This window comes from Pipistrellus hanaki (genome assembly GCF_964339955.1).
Source record: "Pipistrellus hanaki genome assembly, chromosome: 15".
Lineage (NCBI taxonomy): Eukaryota > Metazoa > Chordata > Mammalia > Chiroptera > Vespertilionidae > Pipistrellus > Pipistrellus hanaki.
The window spans coordinates 5745934-5764970 of NC_140517.1; the positions used below are offsets into that span (position 1 = coordinate 5745934).

General features: G+C 61.6%; 2 protein-coding genes across 4 annotated transcripts; one reads left to right on the top strand and one right to left on the bottom strand.

The window, feature by feature from the left end:
• Nucleotides 1-424: 424 nt before the first annotated feature.
• ZNF319 (zinc finger protein 319) lies at nt 425-5832 on the bottom strand. 2 transcript variants are annotated; one of them, XM_084861251.1, is made up of 3 exons: nt 4884-5832; nt 4155-4308; nt 425-2659 (listed from the first exon to the last, which is right to left on the bottom strand). In XM_084861251.1, the coding sequence occupies exon 3, from the start codon at nt 2399-2401 to the stop codon at nt 566-568; it is 1836 nt and encodes a 611-aa protein (XP_084717377.1). In that variant the 5' UTR covers nt 2402-2659; nt 4155-4308; nt 4884-5832; the 3' UTR covers nt 425-565. The 2 variants fall into 2 exon arrangements, with proteins under 2 accessions (XP_084717377.1, XP_084717376.1); XM_084861250.1 differs by lacking the exon at nt 4155-4308.
• Nucleotides 5833-5850: 18 nt separating this feature from the next.
• Nucleotides 5851-14159, top strand: USB1 (U6 snRNA biogenesis phosphodiesterase 1). 2 transcript variants are annotated; one of them, XM_084861302.1, is made up of 7 exons: nt 5851-6045; nt 6790-6956; nt 7698-7881; nt 9435-9488; nt 10480-10585; nt 11987-12070; nt 13121-14159. In XM_084861302.1, exons 1-7 carry the CDS (start codon nt 5942-5944, stop codon nt 13223-13225), a joined length of 804 nt encoding a protein of 267 aa, XP_084717428.1. In that variant the 5' UTR covers nt 5851-5941; the 3' UTR covers nt 13226-14159. The 2 variants fall into 2 exon arrangements, with proteins under 2 accessions (XP_084717428.1, XP_084717429.1); XM_084861303.1 differs by lacking the exon at nt 13121-14159 and adding an exon at nt 12326-13093.
• The last annotated feature ends 4878 nt before the right edge of the window (nt 14160-19037 follow it).

Sequence of the window (19037 nt, forward strand, 5' to 3'; positions counted from 1 at the left end):
TGCGGGCAGACGCAGCCCACAGGTGTGCAGCCCGCCTATCCATCTCCCCGGTCGGTAACCCCTGGCTGGCGCAGACAGAGAGGCCTGGGGCTCATGGGGTGCCCTCCTGGTCCCCAAGACTAATCACGGGGCCGGGCTTCTCCCCAAGACAGCAGCTTGAAGGAGGGTGCCCTACACCCAGCCCTCCGCCCAGGCCCCACCGCGGCTGTCCTCTTTCCTAAGCATCTGGTTTCTAATCAGGCTACAAGGTTTGGGAAGGTTGGGCTGGCGCTAACGCCTCCTCGGGGCGGAGAGAGGCCGCCTGACTTCCGGTCTGGGTTCCAGGGCCCCCCCCCAGAGACAAGGAAGGCCGATGGCTCCCAAGAAGACGAATCCTCTGGTGGGAGAGCGGTTTGCAGGGCGGGGACCAGCCAGCGCCGTCTGGCTCTCCCGCCTCCGGGTGGGCGGGTTCCAGAAGGGCCAGGCCTCTCTCCCACCACCCGCTGGGCGCTCTCCTGACCTCACGCCCAGTGCCTCTGAGCGCGGAGGTGGGTGGAGAGGGGCCTCTGGACCAGGAGACGGGCGCTCAGGGCAGGCAGGCGGCCACCTGGTAGGCGCCCTCGGCGGCGGCGGCCGCGGCGCTGTGCTGCGCGCTGTGCTCCTGCAGCAGGGCCACATCCAGGAAGCGCTCCCCGCACCACACGCACTTGAACTGCTGCTCGCGGGCGTGCACGCCCTGGTGCTTGTTGAGGTGCTCGCGCTGCTTGAAGGCCTTGTCGCAGCTGGGGCACTTGTAGGGCTTCTCGCCCGTGTGCACGCGCCGGTGCCGCTGCAGGTCGGACGCGTACTTGAAGCGCTTCTCGCAGTCCGGGCACTTGAGCGGCTTGTCGCGGGCCGGGTCGCAGCGGTGCTGCACGAACTCCGAGGACGAGAAGAAGCGGCGCTCGCACAGCGTGCAGCGCAGGGGCTTCTCGGCCGGCGAGCAGTGGGCCAGCTGGTGCTTCTGCAGGGCCGACGCCCGCTTGTAGGCCTTGCTGCACGCGGAGCACTTGAAGGGCCGCTCGGGGGCGCCGGGCAGGGCGCACTTGTGCCGCAGCAGCTCGGCGGACTGGTCGAAGCCCTTCTGGCACACGGGGCACTTGAAGAGGGTCTCCAGGGTGTGCACGTGCTGGTGGTAGAGCAGGTGGCCGGGCTGGCCGAAGCCCTTGTCGCACAGGCCGCACTTGAAGGGCTCCTCCGCGGCGGCAGCGGCGGCGGCAGCGGCGGCGGCGGCGGCGGCCGCCTTGTGCGTGCGCCGGTGCCGCATGAGCGCGTACTGCTGCTTGAAGCCCATGGGGCACAGGTCGCACTTGAAGGGCCGCTCGGCGCTGTGCGTGCGCTCGTGCTGCCGCAGGTCCGAGGGCCGCTTGAAGGCCTTCTGGCACTCGCCGCAGCGGAAGGGCCGCTCGCCGCTGGGCGTGCACGGGTGCTGCAGCAGCTCGGACGACTCCTTGAAGTGCAGCTCGCACACGTTGCAGCGGAACAGGTGGTGCTCGCCCGAGTGCGCGTACATGTGGCGCACCAGGTGCGAGCGGTGCTTGAAGGTCTTCTCGCACACGGCGCAGCGGTAGGGCCGCTCGGAGCTGTGCGTGCGCTTGTGGTGCACCAGGTGGGACGACTGGCTGAAGCTCTTGTCGCACAGCGTGCACTTGTAGGGCTTCTCGCCCGTGTGGATGCGCTCGTGCCGCGACAGCTCCGACAGGTGCTTGAAGGGCTTCTGGCACACGGGGCAGCTGTAGGGCTTGTCCACCTGCTCCGGGGGGGCGGCGGCGGCGGGGACCACGGCGGGCGGCGGGGGCGGCGGCGGGGGCAGCGAGGGGGCCGCCGCCCCGGTGGCCGCAGGCTCCGCCGCCTCGGCCGGCTTGTAGGTCTTCTCGCAGATGGAGCACTTCACCAGGCCGCCGGCGGCGCCCGCGCCGCTGTGCGCGCTGTGGTGCTGGGCCAGCGAGGTGAGCAGCGAGAAGCCCATCTTGCAGACGCCGCAGACGAAGGGCTTCTGCTCCACCTGCACGCACTGGTGCTCCAGCAGGTCGGTGGCCTGGTGGAAGATCTTGAGGCACTGCGTGCACTGGAACGAGCGGTCGTGGCCCACCAGGCACTGGTGCTCGTGCGGGCTGGACAGGTGCGCCAGGTCGTGGCCGCACACCCCGCACTTGGGGCCCGGCTCCCCGGCCGCCTGCAGGGGCTCGTGCTGCGGGGGCTGCAGGCCCGGGTCGGGCTGCAGGAGGATGCCATAGACGGCGCAGCCCAGGGGGTTCTCGGCCGTGCCCGGCGGCAGCGAGTGCTCCGCCAGGGCCGGCGGCGGCTCCGGGTGGTGCTGGGGCTGCGGGGGCTGCGGCTGCTGCGGCTGCGTCTGCGGCGGCTGCTGCCAGCTCTCCGACATGCTTGGGAAGATGAAGCAGGGCTTGGACAGTAGCGGCTTCAGTTTCCCCGATTAAGATGACCCAACCCAGAGAGAGAAGGTGCCCCGGGATCAGGGGCGGACAAGGACCTTGGACAAGGCACAGAGCAGGGACCGGTCAGATGGCCCAGGTCATTCGCCCAGACAGACTACAAGGCTCTGCGGGCGGCTCAGGGGGCTCTTCGAGGCGGGTGCCCACAATGCCAGGGAGGGAGGCTCTGCCTTCCCGGATGCCGGGTTCTGTAGGAAAGAGAGAAATGGTGAAGTTGAGGCAGGGTCCTGCCACCGGGCCCTCTCCCTGCCTTTCCTGCGCTTGCCACGGTGACATAAAGCACACCAGGGAAGGGGAAGGCTCGGGGCTAGGAGGTCTGCTCTCTTCACACTCCACCAAAGAAGTCTGTTGGGCCCTGGCCGGTCTGGCTCAGTGGTTAGACTCGAGGGTCCCAGGTTCGATTCCGGGCAAGGGCATGTACCTTGGTTGCAGGCACATCCCCAGCAGGGGGTGTGCAGGAGGCAGCTCATTGATGTTTCTCTCTCGTCCATGTTTCTAACCCTCTCTCCTTCTCCCTTCCTCTCTGTAAAAAAATCAATAAAATATAAAAGAAAATAAAAAGTCTGTCGGCAGTGCAGCTCCTCCAGCAGAAGGTACAATAGCTGTCTCCGCCCCATCTGAGCCAGGGCGTCCCAGCCTCAGACAGACTACAAGGCTCTGCCTGCAGCATAGGGACCTCCTTTCACCAGCTGCCTCCCTCCCTCACAGGGGACAGTCCGGGGTGGTCTGTGCACCACACAAAGAAGTCACAAATTCTGCTCAGGCTCCAAGAAAAGCTGACCAGCTTGGGCCACCGTATCCAAAACAATGATTTTAGCAGCATCACTTTTTTCTTTTTTCTTTTTTTGCAAATAAATTCTTATTTGCAAAAAGAAGCCTAAGTATATGAGGTGGATAAAAGCAGAGAGGCTCCGTTTGGGGCTTCCCTGAGGCCTGCTAGCTCCTCTCCCGCTGCTGCCCTGAATTCCAAGTCCGGACACCACTGCTCGGAGCAGCCTGCTGGCTCACAGAGGCTGGGCCTCCCAGGTGCGAGGGCCGCACAGCAAACAGCCTCCATCCGCCAATATTTCAAACGACGGCACGGAACAAAGGGCCGTCTCAAAGCCTGCTCTGGTGAGGGGCCGGCCCACCTCCCTTTCAACTGTCCCCCAGGCCCTCCGCCCTGACCACGCCACTGCTCTCTCTCCACACACAGGTCGTGCGGGGGACCTGAGCCGGTGCATGATGGGATGAAACGATAGGTCCACAGACCCATGGAGCTCCAACATCCACAGGAGAATTTCTACTGATCCCACGGAGTATAGGAGAAAAAAAAAATGCTAAGTCCTCCGATGTGACCGTGCGGGGGCTTGCGGGAAATCATGAGCAATGACGAGCTTGCCCCTGCGTTGTGTTTCTCATCCCCTCTCCAGAGACAAGTCCGCTCCCTGGCTCCAGGTCTGTATCCCTTTCCCGGGGAACCGATAGAAGGTAGAGACCACCCGGTCCAGGCAAATCTCTCACTCACCACTTTGTGGCAGCATAAGGTAATGACAGCGAGAGGAAGGAACTTTTTAGAATCAAACGCAGCCCACTCACAGGTTCCCAGCTCTTGTGCCTCTAAAAACTGACAAAGTTTCAAAGTTTTCTCCTGAGGGAAAGAGAAGCGGATTCCCCTTCCCAGGCCAGCCCGGCCTCTCTCACCGTTCTGCCAAAGAAACATGAGAATTGGGGCTAAACGCTGCCATCCTCCATCTTCTGGGAGGAGGAGGAGGAGGAAAGGGGCCGTTGTTCTGGGCGGAGGCAGCAGCAGGTTGCAGGTGCCAGAGGCGCCCCAGAAGGGAGGGAAGCCGGGCTCCTGCAAGGGCGGTGCAGGTTAGGCTGCGCCAACAACACAACTGTTTTTTCCTGCACGAATGGCTGCCAAACGCAAGGTCCCTGGCCCAGGGCCCCCAGCGCCACTGCCCACCCGCTCCAGGAAGGTGCAGCCGCCACGAGGCCTCCCGGATGGCCCCGCAGAGAGAGTGGGGTAGGGAAGCAAAGGGCTGGGGGCCACCCCTGCGCCCCACCCATCCCAGCCCTTCCTCCTCCTCCTCCCGGGGAGGGCGGATGAAAGCCCATCATCACCTCCCCGCCAGCACCGCCCGCCCGCTCCGCGCCGCAGCGCCTGTCAGCCTCCGCCGGGCACCGCCAGGCCGCTGCAGCCCGGGCGCTGGCCCCGCGGGCGAAGGGGCCCCCGGGAAGGCCTGGGGGCGCAGGCCCGGCCCAGGAAGCAGCTGCGCCGCAAGGCCGGCCTGGCCGCCCAGCTCGGAGGGAGGCCGCCGGGGCGGGCTGGATGGTTGGGGGGGTGGGGGGTGGGACGGCTGGGGAAGAAGGGGTGCGGCGGGCGCGGGAGAGGCCCCCAGACTCGGCCGCGGGCGCCCCGCCGCTCACCTGCTCGGGGCCACCCGCGGAGGCGGGCGCGGGGCGCGAGGAGACCCGCGGGGCTCGGCCGCCCCTTTATTCCGGCTCGATCGGCCGAGGCGCGGCCTACGCGCGCTGCCCAATCCCCGGCCTCGCGTAGCGGCGGCACCGGCCCGGGAGCGTGGGGGACGCGCTACTGGCGATCGGGACCGAGGAGGCGACGAAGGCGGCCGGGATAGCGGTTCGGAGCGGAGGAGCGCCGGGAGGACGGACGGACGGACCGATGGCCTTGCAGGGACCGGAGGACGGGCGGGCGGGCGCGCGGGGCCAGGGAGGCGGGGCCGGAGGAGGAGCGGCGGCGGCAGCCCGGGCGTCGGCGGCGGCGGCTGCGGGAGGAGCGGGCGGCGCGGAGCGGAGCGAGGTCGCCCCCTGCCGGGGACCCCGGAGCCCGGCCGCGCAGGACAGGGTCGGACCGCGGGGCGCGCGGGGCGGCTTTGCAGGCGTCCGGCCGGCCGTCACGCCTAGGCTGACTCCGGAGGGTGCGCCGCCGCCGAGCACCCCGCTCAGCCGTAGGGGCGGGGGTTCTGGCCCCGGCCCGACCCCTGTACCTGGGAGGAGGGCCCCTGGACCCCGGGTCCGCTGGGAGTGACCCCCCTGACTGCTCAGCCGGTTCCTAGGGGAGGGGCCGGCCGGAGCTGGGGGCTCGGGGACCTTGGATCCCGCCGGGGCGACGAGGGCAGGATCTCCGCCGGGTCTGAGCGCGGCCCGCTGACCCGGGGACTCTCGGGAGCCCGGACGCCTGGTCCCGGCGGCTGCAGACGGAGCTCCCGCACGACCTGCGGAATGGGCTCGCGGAGACTGGGGGGACCCGGGGGGTGTCGGGCTGCCCTGCACCCGCAGCGAGCGGCGGGCAGTGCGGGCTGGGTGCGGAGGGGGGGTGCTGGGCGGTGCTGGCCCCGCCCATCCAGGCCCCGCCCCGGGGCGGTGCTAACGCAGGCCCCGCCCCCAGGGGCACTTCCGGCATCGCGGGATTCCGGGTGCTGAGTGCGTGCGGGAGCCGGCCGCCCTGTGGTCGCCCCGGAGGCCCCATGAGCGCGGCTCCCCTGGTGGGCTACAGCAGCAGCGGCTCCGAGGATGAGGAGGAGGCCGAGGCCGGGGATCAGGCCGGGCCGGGGGCTGGAGGCCGCCCTCGGTGAGAAGCGAAGACGTCTTTCTGGGGGGTTTGCGGGTTCACGTGAGCCCCCGAAGGGAGGGTGGGGGATCCCAGTGAGAAGCGGCTGGGCTGGGAAGGAGAAAGGGCATGGAGATGGGGGGAGGGAGGGAGGAGTGGAGATTCCAGGAGACACCCCTGGACGAAGCCCCAGAATGCGGCCCCCCACCCCCTTCCCGGCTAGACCCAGGTTAAGAGGCCAGAATCCTGGGTTGGGGTCAGCCTCTGCCACTGGCTGACCATCTCCTGGCGCCCATCACTGCACCGCCCTAGGTCTGTTTCCTCATTTAACGCTGTTGCATCATAATAAATAATAGCTAAAGCATGGAGAGTTTTTTGGGTGTGTTTTTTTTTTCCATTCATTCTATAAAGATTTATGGAGTACCCGCCGTGCTCCAGGCTGGGGACTGGGGCTCAGCAGGGAGCAGCACCAGCGGAGCCTGGGCTCTGCAGAGCGAGGAGGTGCTGCCCCAGCTCGGTCTGCCCCTTTAAGAAAGGTGCCCTCTGAGCCACACATTGCTGCTGCCTGCTCCGTTGTTTCCCAGGAGAGCCGTGCTCCCAGCCGAGGCCTGACTCTGAGTGGTGACAGTCCTGGGGAGGGAAAGAGCTCTGCGGTTGTCTGCACGGGGCTTGCAGCACCTGGGGGAGACAGGGGCGCAGCCCCCTGTGTGGAGGAGGGAGAGGGTGCTCGGAGGACAGTGCTCATTTCCTTCTTTCCGCTCGCAGGCTCCAGAGCGCCCTCCCCAGCCAGAGGTGGCCGGTGCCGGACAGTGTGCTGCACATGTTCCCCGGCTCCGAGGAGGCCCCTGAGGAGGACAGCGCAAAGCACGGGGGCCGAGTGCGCACCTTCCCTCATGAGCGTGGCAACTGGGCCACCCACGTCTACATCCCATGTGAGTGCCGCGTGCCAGGCCAGGGGCTGAGGCCCACGGGTGCCTCCTGTACTTTTTTTATTTTTAATATTATATATATATATATATATATATATATATATATATATATATAGCCCTGACTGGTTTGGCTCAGTGGGTGGAGCATCGGCCTGTGGACTCCAGGGTCCCAGCTTTGTTTCCGGTCAAGGGCATGTACCTTGGTTGCAGGCACATCCCCAGTGGGAGGCATGCAGGAGGCAGCTGATGGATGTTTCGTTCTCATGGATGTTTCTAACTCTCTATCCCTCTCCCTCTCCCTTCCTCTCTGTAAAAAAATCAATGAAATATATTTTAAAAAAATAAAAATATATTTTTTTAATTGATTTCAGAGAGGAAGGGAGGAGAGAGAGATAGAAACATCAGTGATGAGAGAGAATCATTAATCTACTGCCTCCTGCACACCCTCTACTGGGGATCGAGCCCACAACTCATGCATGTGCCCTGGCCTGGGAATCGAACCATGACACACATGTCCTTCCCCCATGCCCCGCCACACACACCCCGGGTTCATAGGTCGACGCTCAACCACTGAGCCACACCAGCCAGGCTAAACTATTATTAAAATACATAGACACAGGCTGCTGCTGTCAAGGTAATTTTCTCCTAAAACCCGGAGTGACAAAGGCCTTTGCCTTCTGGGCTCCTTCGCTCGGTCGTGGCCCCGCTAAGAGAATGGCCCGCCCTCTGCACTGTGCCCTCCAGATGACGCCGGGGAGGAGTTCCCCGACCTGCTGGACGCGCTGCTGCCCCACGCGCAGACCTACGTGCCCCGGCTGGTGCGAATGGAGGCCTTCCACCTCAGCCTGTCCCAGAGCGTGGTCCTGCGGCACCACTGGATCCTGCCCTTCGTGCAGGCTCTGAAAGAGCGCGTGGCCGCCCGCCCGAGGTGGGTGCCCAGCGCCCCCTGCCCCGCCCCTCCTCCCCTCCCCTCCCCTCCCAGGCTCCTCCTCCTGTCCTGAGCTTCATAGCTACCAGGGCCATGTAGGTGTGGGGTGTAGCACCCAGCAAGCAGGCCAAACGTCTGCACCTCATCCTGTGTGAGCTCGGCCCGCCACGTAAGCTCTGGATCCATTGAGTCCCCGTCTGTGTGCAGGTCATGGGCGTGGCGGTAGCTGCTCAGGAGGGACTTGGGAGAGTGACATGAGATCCGGGGTGCCCTTATCATGGCACTTGGCGAAGGATGGGGCCTGGACCCCACTTCTCGTTGTATGTGCCATTCTAGGACTTTTTGAAAATCGTTAACTGTTTCATCCATGGGCCTGACGGAAATGCCCTTTCTCCTAGACTTGGCCAGATCCAAGTCCTGCTCCTTCGCTGCCCTCCCAGTTGGCGTTTCCCCCAGAATCCCTCAGGGGGAAATCCCAAGGGTCATCCACCCCATGGCTGGTTACACCCTGGAGCTCATTTCCCTCCTCCTCATACCCGGTCCTTCCCATGTCCCTTCGGGGCCCACGTTCCTGTAAGCCCAGGAATGCGGCTTCTCTCGGAATCTCTCCCCCCACCCCCACCCCCACCCTGCCCCTTGTTTGGAGGTGCTCTGCTCACGGTAGGCACCCACTGGCCATAGAGTGAGTGAGTGCGCAGGCCAGAGAGAGCCCGAGGTCCCCCCTGGGTCCTCCGGGGTTGGTTCCAGAGCAGCGGACGGTCCCTGTGTAACTGATCCGAGTGGTGGGAGGCGGTTTCTGCCCCAATTTTATACCCAAACCACTGGGCATCTCGAGGGTAGGGACCCACTGAGCTGCCAAGTGTGGCTCACAAACCCAGCCGCCCCGGTTTTCTTGTCTGTGAAGTGGGTGGGCGTCGTTAAGTGCCTGGCACACGGGACCGTTCTTGTCGTTGCTTAGGCGAGATCAGAATTGTCCTTTTTTAAATATACAAGGAACAGAGGATCCCTCCCGTGGTCCGTTACCACCTCCGTGACCCATAAGACTCTCTCGGTTCCCGTCGGTAAGCTGAGATAGTCTCAACCCGTTCGGTGGAAGGCCTGGCTATTCCTAACGTAGAAATCTCGCTGGCATCTGGATGAAGCTGTCATGCTCCTTGAACGGGGTGATGCAGGGGTCCTCAAACTTTTTAAAGTGGGGGCCAGATCACGGTCCCTCAGAGAGCTGGAGGGCCAGACTATATGAACTACTAATTCCTACTGTAACACCTCGGCTGCGCTCACTGCCCAAAAAACCTGGCGGGCCAGATCAGACTCCTCTGCGGGCCGCATGTGGCCCGCGGGCCGTAGTTTGAAGACCCCTGGTAAGGTCTTGTCCAGCTCCACTATATTGGGGTTCAATTTGCCCCCCGTATGATAATGGGGGTGATACTAGGTGCGCCATGAGTTCACTATATTTTCAAAGTGCTTTTTTTTTTTGAACTATAAACTATTTTTTCCCCCTTATTTCCCCCCCTCATTCTTCCTGAAATGTGGTCTTTCCTTCTAAATTTCAGATTCTGCTTTAGAGCCGACCGGGTAAAGATTTATACCAACGAAGAGAAAACCAGGTGGGTCTTCCCCCTGGGCCCCGTCATTTCCAGAAGGTTCTTTAGGATAAAGATTGGGGCGGGGTGCTCTGTTTCTGGCCTGGTCTGCCGCCGTTTTTCGTTTGCTTGTAGTTTTAACAGCGACTCTATGACCACGAAGGCGCTGGGTCCCCAGGCTGAGCCTTTCTTTCGTGAAGAGGAATAATGGAGGGGTGTGGGGGAGGGGCAGGGGCAGAGAAAACATCTCGGCGTCCTGCGGCGGCTAGAAGGAAACCCGAGTTCCTGCCCAGCTCTGCCCCCCGATTTAACACTCAGCTCGTATCTCCAGCTCTGTGACCCGTTTCTGCGTCACACGCCTGTCCTTGATACGTTCATCACCGGACGCCTGTGAGGCTCACCAGTGTCTGATGGCTCTGGCCAGCATCGTTCAGTGGTTAGAGCCTCGGCCTGTGCACCAGAGGGTCTTGGGTCTGATTCCGGGTCAGGGGCACGTATCTTGTTTGTAGGTCCGATACCGCCCGCCCCCAGGCCAGTTGGAGTGCATGTGGGAGGCAACCGATGGATGTGTCTCTCTCACATCGATGTTTCTCTCTGTCTCTCCCTGTCCCTTCCTCTCTCTCTAAAATTCAGTGGGGGAAAATACCCTCCGGTGAGGATTAAAAAATGAAAGAGGGCGTGTCTGGGTGCTGATGGGAGGGCAGCCGGGAAAGGGGCGGCTCGGAAGTGGTGCTGTAGAGACGCGTCTGGGGGCTTCGGGATCTGCAGATGTGGCAGCGGTTGATGCAAGCACTCCTGTCAGCATTATCAGACCCTGGGGAGGAAGGGAGACAGGGAGGCAGGCGTGTGGTTAGACCGAGGGAAGGAAGGTTTCCAGACGGCGGAGGGAGGAGGAGCAGGAGACGGGGAGCGAGCACTGACGGTCCAGCCCGCTCGGCCCTCCGCCTGTCACCTCCCGTTCTCAGCGGCTGCGTCTCACGCCCCCGTGGTCTCCCCGCTTCTGTCTCCCGCCCAGGACCTTCCTTGGGCTGGAGGTCACCTCCGGCCACGCCCAGTTCCTGGACCTGGTGTCCGAGGTAGACAGAGTCATGGAGGAATTTGACCTCACCACGTTCTACAAGGTAACCCCCGGGCCCTTTCCTTCTCCTGCGGCCCCTTCTCCTTCCACTCGAGTGAAACCAGCCTCGGTCAGAGGCAAGCTGAAGGGCCCCCCAGAACTGTCCCACCCCCAGGGGGCCCCAGCGCCAGCCCTCAGAGGAAGGGGAGGGGTCTGAGGTGTGGTCAGACGCAGCCCGTCCGAGCAGGCCGACATTCCTTAGGATTCTTTTGTATGCATCTTAAACATGCACTGGAGTTAGTATGCCTTCTACGCCCGATTGTTTTTATGTTTCTTCTTACAGTTTTGGAAGAGGCAGTTTTCCTCGGTGTTGACACCCCAAAGGGTAGAGCTTCGCATACCTCCCTGCACCTCCCCCCTCGGTCTTCAGGGGTTCCCGAACTCCAAGCTGAGTCTCAGGGCCTTAAAGGGCCGCTGGTTTTTTGCTTAATATCTTATTTCCAGATCATCCCGAGGCAGAGAAGGGTGAACTTGAATGGAGACAATGATGATTTCTTCATCGTTTTATTAGACACTTTGATTTTTTTTTTTTTTTCATCTCATCTTAAAAAGGGTGTCATATCTGTCGAAGCGTTTTAGATCAGGAGACAGGCTCAGAGCCTGGGTTCTCTCCCGCGTCCCAGATTCAGTGACTTCCCCACCCCCGTCGGTAAAGGAGAGTCTATAGAAACAGGACTGCCTCAGCGCGGGCTGCCAGGACAAAAATACCGTGCAACTGGGCGACTTAAACACCGAAATTTATTTTCTCCCAATGGTGGGGCCTAGACATCCAAGATCAAGGTGTCTGTGTGGTCCTGGTTGGGTGAGGCCTCTCTTCCTTGTTTGTAGACGGCCGTCTCCTCGCTGTGTCCTCACGTGGTGGAGAGAGAGGGGAAGCAAGCTCTCAGCTGTCTCTCTTCTTATAGGGCACTTATCCCATCGTGAGGGCCCCACCCTCATGGCGTAATTATCTCCCAAAGACCCCGCCTCCAAGTACCATCCTATTGGAGGGTAGGGCTTCAGCATAGGAACCCCGGGGGAACACAGTTGGGTCCAGGGCTATTTTGTTCACCTCTCGCAGTGTTTCCCAAACTTTTGACATAGTATGTGTACCCCTTCTATCATTTTCGTAACGCTGAGTACCCTCGCACTCATGAGAACATAGAATGAGGCGCAGCTAAGCGCGGTGCAGTGCATATCCCCACCAGACTCTTCCCGTACCCCTGGGGGTGCGCGGACCACACTTTGGGGAGCACTGCGAGGGTGCTTGGGACCACCTCGGATCAGCACTGAGGGTCTCTCCCGTGGAGCAGTCCAGGGATCCAGCGTGGATGCCATGACAGCTCCGTTCACGGATCTGCAGCGACGCCCGGGCCGGCGGCCTTGGCACCTGGTGACCGCCCGCCTCTCTGCCCTTCCCCTGCAGGACCCCTCCTTCCACATCAGCCTGGCCTGGTGCGTGGGCGATGCTCGTCTCCAGCTGGAAGGCCAGTGCCTGAGGGAGCTGCAGGTGAGTTCCCAGAGCAGGAGCCGGGAAGGTGCTGAACTCCCGAGTGAGGGGCGTGGGGAAGCGGGGCGAGTGCTGATTGGCCCTGGGGGTTAGGTGTGCAACCCTGAATCCCTGGGAAATCGCAAGAGACCCCGCCGGCTTACCTGGCCCCCGAGGCTGCAGCCCTGGACCAGCAGCAGCAGCAGCCAGGAGTTTGTTAGCTGCAGACTCTGAGGCCACGGCGCGGACCTGAGCATCAGAACCGCGTTTTAACAGGCTCCCTGGGGACCTGTGCGAGCGGTAACATCTGAGCGGCGCTGCCCCAGAACACGGATCCGAGAGGACACTGCGGGCCTTCCCTGAAGTCCCCGCCCCTCGCCAGGAGGTCAAAGGCTGGGGTGCCCCCAGGGGCCTGGCCGGGGTTGGGAAAGAGTCAGACGTGCTGGGCGTAAGGCACATCATCCACCTCCGTGGCCTTTCTCCTGTGGTGACGAGGTGAACTGTGTCCCTCTCCCGTCGGTCCGCAGACACTCTGCCGACCCTCCTCCTCGGGGCAGGGAGACGGTGGGAGGGTTGCCGGGAAGGAATGTGGCCTCCGTGCTGCTACCACTCCCGTTTTTCCGAGAAGCCAGAAATCCAGATTTCTCCGTATCCCCTCCCCGGTTCCTAATGTTGGCAACCGATCTGTATGTTCCTCAAAAGCACGCTGCAGGCCGAGCAAAGCCTGCCTGCTCCACAGAGCCAGGGGCTGCAGCAAGCAGCCGCCCCGTTCTGGGCCCCATTGAGCTGGAGGTGGCACAGAGCTTGCTGGGGGGCCCCCCCTCCCCCCGCAGACCCGGGTGCCCATCCTGGTTTTATTGGATCCTGTCCTGCAGCCACTCCTTCTGCCCAGTTGGGGTGGTAGGGCCGACCTCACACGATGGTGGAGCTTCCAGGGCCCGGGGTCAGTGTGGCCCGGGGTTTCCTTCATCACCACCTCTGAAGGGTCTCAGTCAGCTGTTGGCAGTGCCCTCTGGTCCGCTCCCTGAGTCCCCCCTCCAGTGACTGTCCTCTCCTGGCTCCCGGCTGCAGGAAATGGTGGACGCGTTTGAAGACTCCGAGCTGCTGCTGCGCGTGCACGCCGAGCAGGTCCGCTGCAAGTCCGGGAACAAGTTCTTCTCGGTGCCTCTGAAGTGAGCGCCGGAGGCCCTCCTCGTCCCAGGTTCCCAGGTCCCGCCGCAAGCCGGGCAGAGGCGGAGGAGCCAGCCTGGGAGGCCCGGTGGCCCCCGGGCCTGGTCCTCTCCCGGCCCTTTCGGGTCGCAGGTCCAGCGCGGCTGTGCCGTGGTCGTTCCCCAAAACCACCAGTAGAGGGCAGACCGGGCTCCCTCGTTCTAGATCTGTGGTTCTTTTAATGCAAAAATATAAATAAAAACGGGGTCACCCGGTGAGCCCACCCATACTCAGCCAGAATCCGCACTGTAGTCCCGCCAACAAACGGCCCCTCCCCACACACACCCACACACCCCCAAGGCTCCCTCAGCTGTTTGCATTGCGAGGCCCTTGGCTTCGGACCAGCCTTTACAAAGCCACGTGTCCCAGCTCCTCCCTGCTCATCCCAGGACCGAGGGTCCTTCAGCGGGTGGGTCTGTCCCTCGCTCCCGTTGAAGCTTGTCCCTCTATTGCTAGCCTCGGCCCCTCCTCCTACGCCGGCAAAGGCCATGTCGGGGCCATGGCACGGGGTGCTAATTTGAGGTTCAGCATCAGTTTTCCCCATTCCTTCCTCCCACTTGGCCCAGCCAGGTGCCTGGGGAGACTCCGGCAGATGTTTCACGTCGGCCTCGCCCGTGGCTCCCGGCCAGGCCTCCAACGCTCGGCCGTGACCTCTGGTTCCCCATCAGCTTTCCCAGAGGCGGAGGGGCCTTCCCAGCCGGGGCCCGCGCTCCGGCCGCCAGCGGGACGCGGACAGAGGGCCAGGGCTGCAGGGGGTTTTGTTCTCCCGGCCCTCAGAGAGCACAGGACTGGTCCTCGGGCGGCCGGCCCCCTGGGTTTCCCGTGACGGATAAAGAGATATTTTTACGTTACAGTGTTAAACTATCTTCCACAAATAAAAACATGACAGTTTTTTTTTTTTACTTTGGGTTGCTTCTATCTAACTGTGGGAAAGGATGTTGCTTCTCCACCCACCCCTCCCCCTTCTCCAGGTGCTTCACAGTTTGTGGGGAGGGGGGGACCCCGGAAGTCCGTTACGACTCCTAACGTGGCCACGAGAGATGTGGGTGTTGGGGTGAGGCCGCCCAGCCTGCCAGCTGGCACACCAGTGAGGCCACACAGGCCACACCGAGCCCAGGGCTTGGCATGAGGCTGGAGGTCGCTGGTCCCACCCGTCATCGGTGTAAGAACAGACATTCAGATGCTGAAACAGTTTCAAAGCCCTTTTCTCGCCCGTTCCTCCCAATACGCCCCCTGGAAGATGAACTGGGAGGAATGACTATTCCGTTATACAGAGGAGCCGGTTCCAGGACCAGCCCGAGGTCCCTCCCGTGAGAAACCGGAGGTTTTTCTCGCCTCCATCCTGCCCCGGTCAGAACGGAGGGCACGGTGGGGGGAGCGGGGACCAGGCCTCCAGCACCTGTGCTTCCCCGTCCCCGTTCGGTGCCTTGTTCCCCGGCCCCACCACGTCGATCTGCTGAGTCAACTCTGACTGGCCAGTCCGTGCTGGCTCTCGAGGCCCCGCTGGAGACGGAGCGGCAGCAGCCAAGCGCCTTTCCTGGCACGGAAGGAACACGGCAATCCGGCGGTGCAGTCAGCAGTTACTGCCGCCTGCTCCGTGCCAGGCCCTGACCTGGGCAGCTGGGTGAATCAGGCTCATCCGGGCCTCTGGATGCTCACCATGGTGGGGGGGGGGGGGGGGCGGATGCACAGGCAGGGGTGCACCGAGGAGAAGCCCCCTCCCCAACTCTGCACAGCTCAGCCACCCCATTTCCCACAGGCAGGCCCAGACCACCTGACTTTCCTCATCGGGGACACCTCTGTCTGGGGTGCTGCTCTCCCTGGGAGGGGCTGGGTGTGATGCAGCACCTGCATCCACAAACTGGGAGGACTGGACCATGGGCGGGGGGGGGGGGGGGGGGGGGGGAGGTGAGGGGGGGGTGGGGAGGGGGGAAGCAAGGAGTATGGATGGAATGAGCCTGGGGCAACTTTGAGAAAGAGACCCAGATCAATAAGCGGCTCCTCGATGGAGATGGAAGGTGGTGACAGAGGAAGGAAGCAGGAGACTCGTGGGGGGAGGGGCGGGGCGGGCTGGGCGGCAGGGGCTTGGCGGGCGCCCAGACCTGGAGTGCGTGCTGACAGTGCAGAAGCCGCCGGGGCGCTTCCTTAAGAGGCGATGTGTCTGACGCTGGAGAAGCCGGCAGGACCCGGGCGGCCGGGCCGCCCCAGGCAGGCTGCCCGCCCCGGGCCGGCCGGCCGGCGTGGAGTACAGACGAGCTGGAGTGGGGATGCTATCACACCGGGGAGGGTGCAAAATCAGCACCTCCGGCCTCGGTGTCCTCAGATGTTCCCGCAGGGCAGGGGCAGGGCCAGCCCTCGCCCGGCTGGGCCGCTGCCACCTGGCACGCCCGGCCGTCCGCACCGCGCCACGGAGCAGACCACCCCAGCTCTGCTTCCCGGGGAGCGGGACATGGCCTCGTCTTGTTTGTTTGTTCTTTGTCTTGTGGCACCGGGAGCCCGGGAGGCCCGTGGGGGTGCAGGGTGGGGCAGCCGGGTGGGGGTGGGGCCCTGGTTCCCATGCTCAGGGCCTTCGCTTTACCAAACAAGGGGCCTCGGCCACTCCCTGAGCCAGAACCTTCCCATGAACAGTGTTTCCCAAAGTGTGGTCCGCGTCCCCCCGGGGGTACGGGAAGAGTTTGGTGGGGGTACGCGTTGCACCGGAGTTTGGTGGGGATATGCACTGCACCGTGCTTAGCTGCGCCTCATTCTACGTTCTCATGAGTACGAGGGGTTCTCAGCGTTACGGAAATTACAGAAGGGGTACACCTATGTCAGAAGTTTGGGAAACACTGCATGGGGAAACAACCCCACAGAGAGCCATCGGGCCTGCTCACGACTGAACCCCATGGAGCCGTGAATCAGTGCGGGGGCAGGCACCCCCAGAACCCAGTCTCTCATCCAGAGCTGTTCGCACAGCCCCTCCTTGCAGCGGGGTCTCAGAAGGAGCTTGTGCTGGGAAATGCCATGTCCGGGCTTACGTTCCGAAGACACCACAGGAAAGGGATGGGGGAGGCAAGTTCCAGATGAAACGATACGGGAGAATGTGGATGATGCTTAGAGCTGGCTGACTGCAGGGCTGGGGTTCTCACCTCTCGGTCCCCCTGGTCCCCTCCGGCCCTGGGTGCCGGCCAGACCCCGGAGAGCCACAGAGCCCTGTGAGGGATGGACGCGCAAACTCACCGCTGGCCCCGCGGAGCGACCTGGACGAGCCGGACCCCATCACTGGTACTTCGAGGTCTGGTCCCAGGGATGCCATCTCCTTCCAATGGGATTGACACGAGAGGAGGCTCCTACCAAGAGAAAAACAACGACCCAGTTAGTTAACAATAGGCCTCTAAGCGCATGGCTCCCAGGCACCTCTCTTTAGTGGGCAGCACCCTAAACTCAAATTTAAAAATAAAAAACAATGGCTGCTTGGGAATAAATAGTGTGGAAGACGGCAAGGCGTGCAGTTAAACTGGGACAGCTCTGTTGTTCATTTCTGACGTGACTGTACACGTCCCAAAAGGCCATTTCAGAGCAAAAAAAATTTAGAAATCCATTTCCCAAAGGAGGGACCCCACAGAGAAGCTTGCCCATGGGAAGGGGTGAAACTGCCCCACCTTTTCTCCAAACCCGGACCTCCTTTTCCCCGGGAGCCTCCTGTCCTCCTGCACACCCCACACTGGGGATTGCGCCCCGATGCCCACCCGCTGTCCGTGCTGATGATTCTCCGTGTGACCAAACTTCAGCCTGGCCGCCCTGAGCCCTCCACCCAGCAAGGCCCGGGCGTGCACTTCCTTCTAGAATCCAGTTTTATCTAGAATCCTGCTGAATCCGATTAGCAAGAAACCCCCATCTTTGGTTACCCAATCCAACTCCCCACCCCCACTGCCCCCCCCCCCCCAAGTGATCTGATCACCCTGATGGCTGCCTTCAGCCAGAATCCCTCTGGGTGAGTTCCCATTCACCAATGCCCCCTACACACACACACACACACACACACACACACACACACAATTTGCTCCTTGTTGATAAATCCCCGCTTGTTCTGCTTGTATTTGGAATTGAAACCCATTCTATACTGGAGTCTCTCCCTTTTGCAATGGTTTCTCCTCTCTTTCTCTCTCTCTCTCTCTCTCTCTCTCTCTCTCTCTCTCTCTCTCTTCTGCAATAGTTTTTTGAGTAAAATCCATCATTACCACTTTAACTTCTGTCAACTCTGGTTCTCTCTCTCTCTCTCTCTCTCTCTTTTTAATGAATTTTTATTGACTCTTTACAGAGGGGAAGGAAGAGGGATAGAGAGTTAGAAACATGGATGAGAGAGAAATATCAATCACCACACCTCCCACTGGGGATGTCCCCGCAACCAAGGTACATGCCCTTGACTGGAATCGAAGCCAGGACCCTTCACTTCACAGACCGACGCTCTAACCACTGAGCCACACCGGCGAGGGCTCTGGTTCTCCTCAGCAGTGCTTCGGGCGGTTGCTCCGATCTGGATCACAACCACCATCAGACAGTGCGACCTAGACCTCTGCCTGCAGGCTGCTTGCCCCTCCCCGTGGTTTCCCAACGTCACTCAGAGCCGGAGGACTTGAGGGACTCTGCCCAACACCCCAAGGTTTGTTAGGCAAAACACAGTCTGGTCCCCACTTCTAGTCCATGCAATACTCCCCTTTTGGCTGTCAGAAAACCAAAGAGGCAAGGGTATGAGTTAGTCCAAGATCTGCGATCTATCAACAGAGTCGTCAAACCCAGGTTTGCCTTGGCGCCCAATCCCAACACTATCCTGTAGGGCACATGTGTCAAACACAAGGCCCTCGGGCCAAATCCAGCCCGCCAGGCCTTGCAATGTGGCCCGCACCGCGCTGTCATCACTGCACTCCGCTGTCAGTTTATGACATTGTCAGTTTATGACTGTTCAGTAAACCATTCGGCCCGCGATTTAGGCTGGATTTTAGATTTTGGCCCCTTCTCTGATTGAGTTCGACACCCCTACTGTAGGGTGTTCCTTCAACACCCAGCATTTCACAGTCCCTGATTCCTGTTCTGTCTGGTTTAGGGCCCCCTTTGGAAAGCATCCCTACACTTGTCTGCCTTCCCCTGGGATAACCACCAATACCCTTGGACTCTTATGCCCCAAGGGTTGACGGAGGCTCCTCCTACTTCCTTCTTGCGCCCCCTAATGGCCAATTGGAGGGACATGAAATTCCCAGGAGACTCCACTTTAAGACAATATGCAGATGGCCTCCTTCTCCGTTCTGACGGTTGTGACAGTTCCTCTGGACACTGAACACCGTCCTAAGCCGGCGGTGAGAAAGGGCCACCAGGTGGCCGGAGACAATAGCCAGCTGTGCTCTCCGTATCTGGGTCATGATATTCCGGCTGCAGGTAGCCTGTCTCCACAGACAGAGCCTCTACAATTCAGCATTTTCTTCTCCCAGAACGTGACGGCCGAAGTGTTTTAGGTCTCGTGGGGTACCATGCGGACGCCTAATTTCCCCACGAGTGCCTCACTCCTCTATGCCATGCCTAGGGACGCATCCCCAGACCCAGGAGTCTGGGACCCCCCTATCCAACGATGCTCCCAAGAACCTTCAGGGCTTTCTTCTTTCCTTTTTCCTTTCTTTCTTTTCTAAATATGTTTTTCTATTCATTTCAGAGACGAAGGGAGAAGGACAGAGAGACAGAAACATCAATGATGAGAAAGAGAAGCAGCCATCAGCTGCCTCCTGCACACCCCACACTGGGGATCGAG

Excerpts from the sequence above, each read along its gene's own strand:
- ZNF319 (XM_084861250.1), bottom strand. The coding sequence starts at position 2,401 with ATGTCGGAGAGCTGGCAGCAGCCGCCGCAGACGCAGCCGCAGCAGCCG.
- USB1 (XM_084861302.1), top strand. The coding sequence starts at position 5,942 with ATGAGCGCGGCTCCCCTGGTGGGCTACAGCAGCAGCGGCTCCGAGGAT. Across the intron at positions 6,957-7,697 it reads CACCCACGTCTACATCCCAT|ATGACGCCGGGGAGGAGTTC; the intron begins GTGAGTGCCGCG and ends TGTGCCCTCCAG. Across the intron at positions 10,586-11,986 it reads ACCTCACCACGTTCTACAAG|GACCCCTCCTTCCACATCAG; the intron begins GTAACCCCCGGG and ends CTTCCCCTGCAG.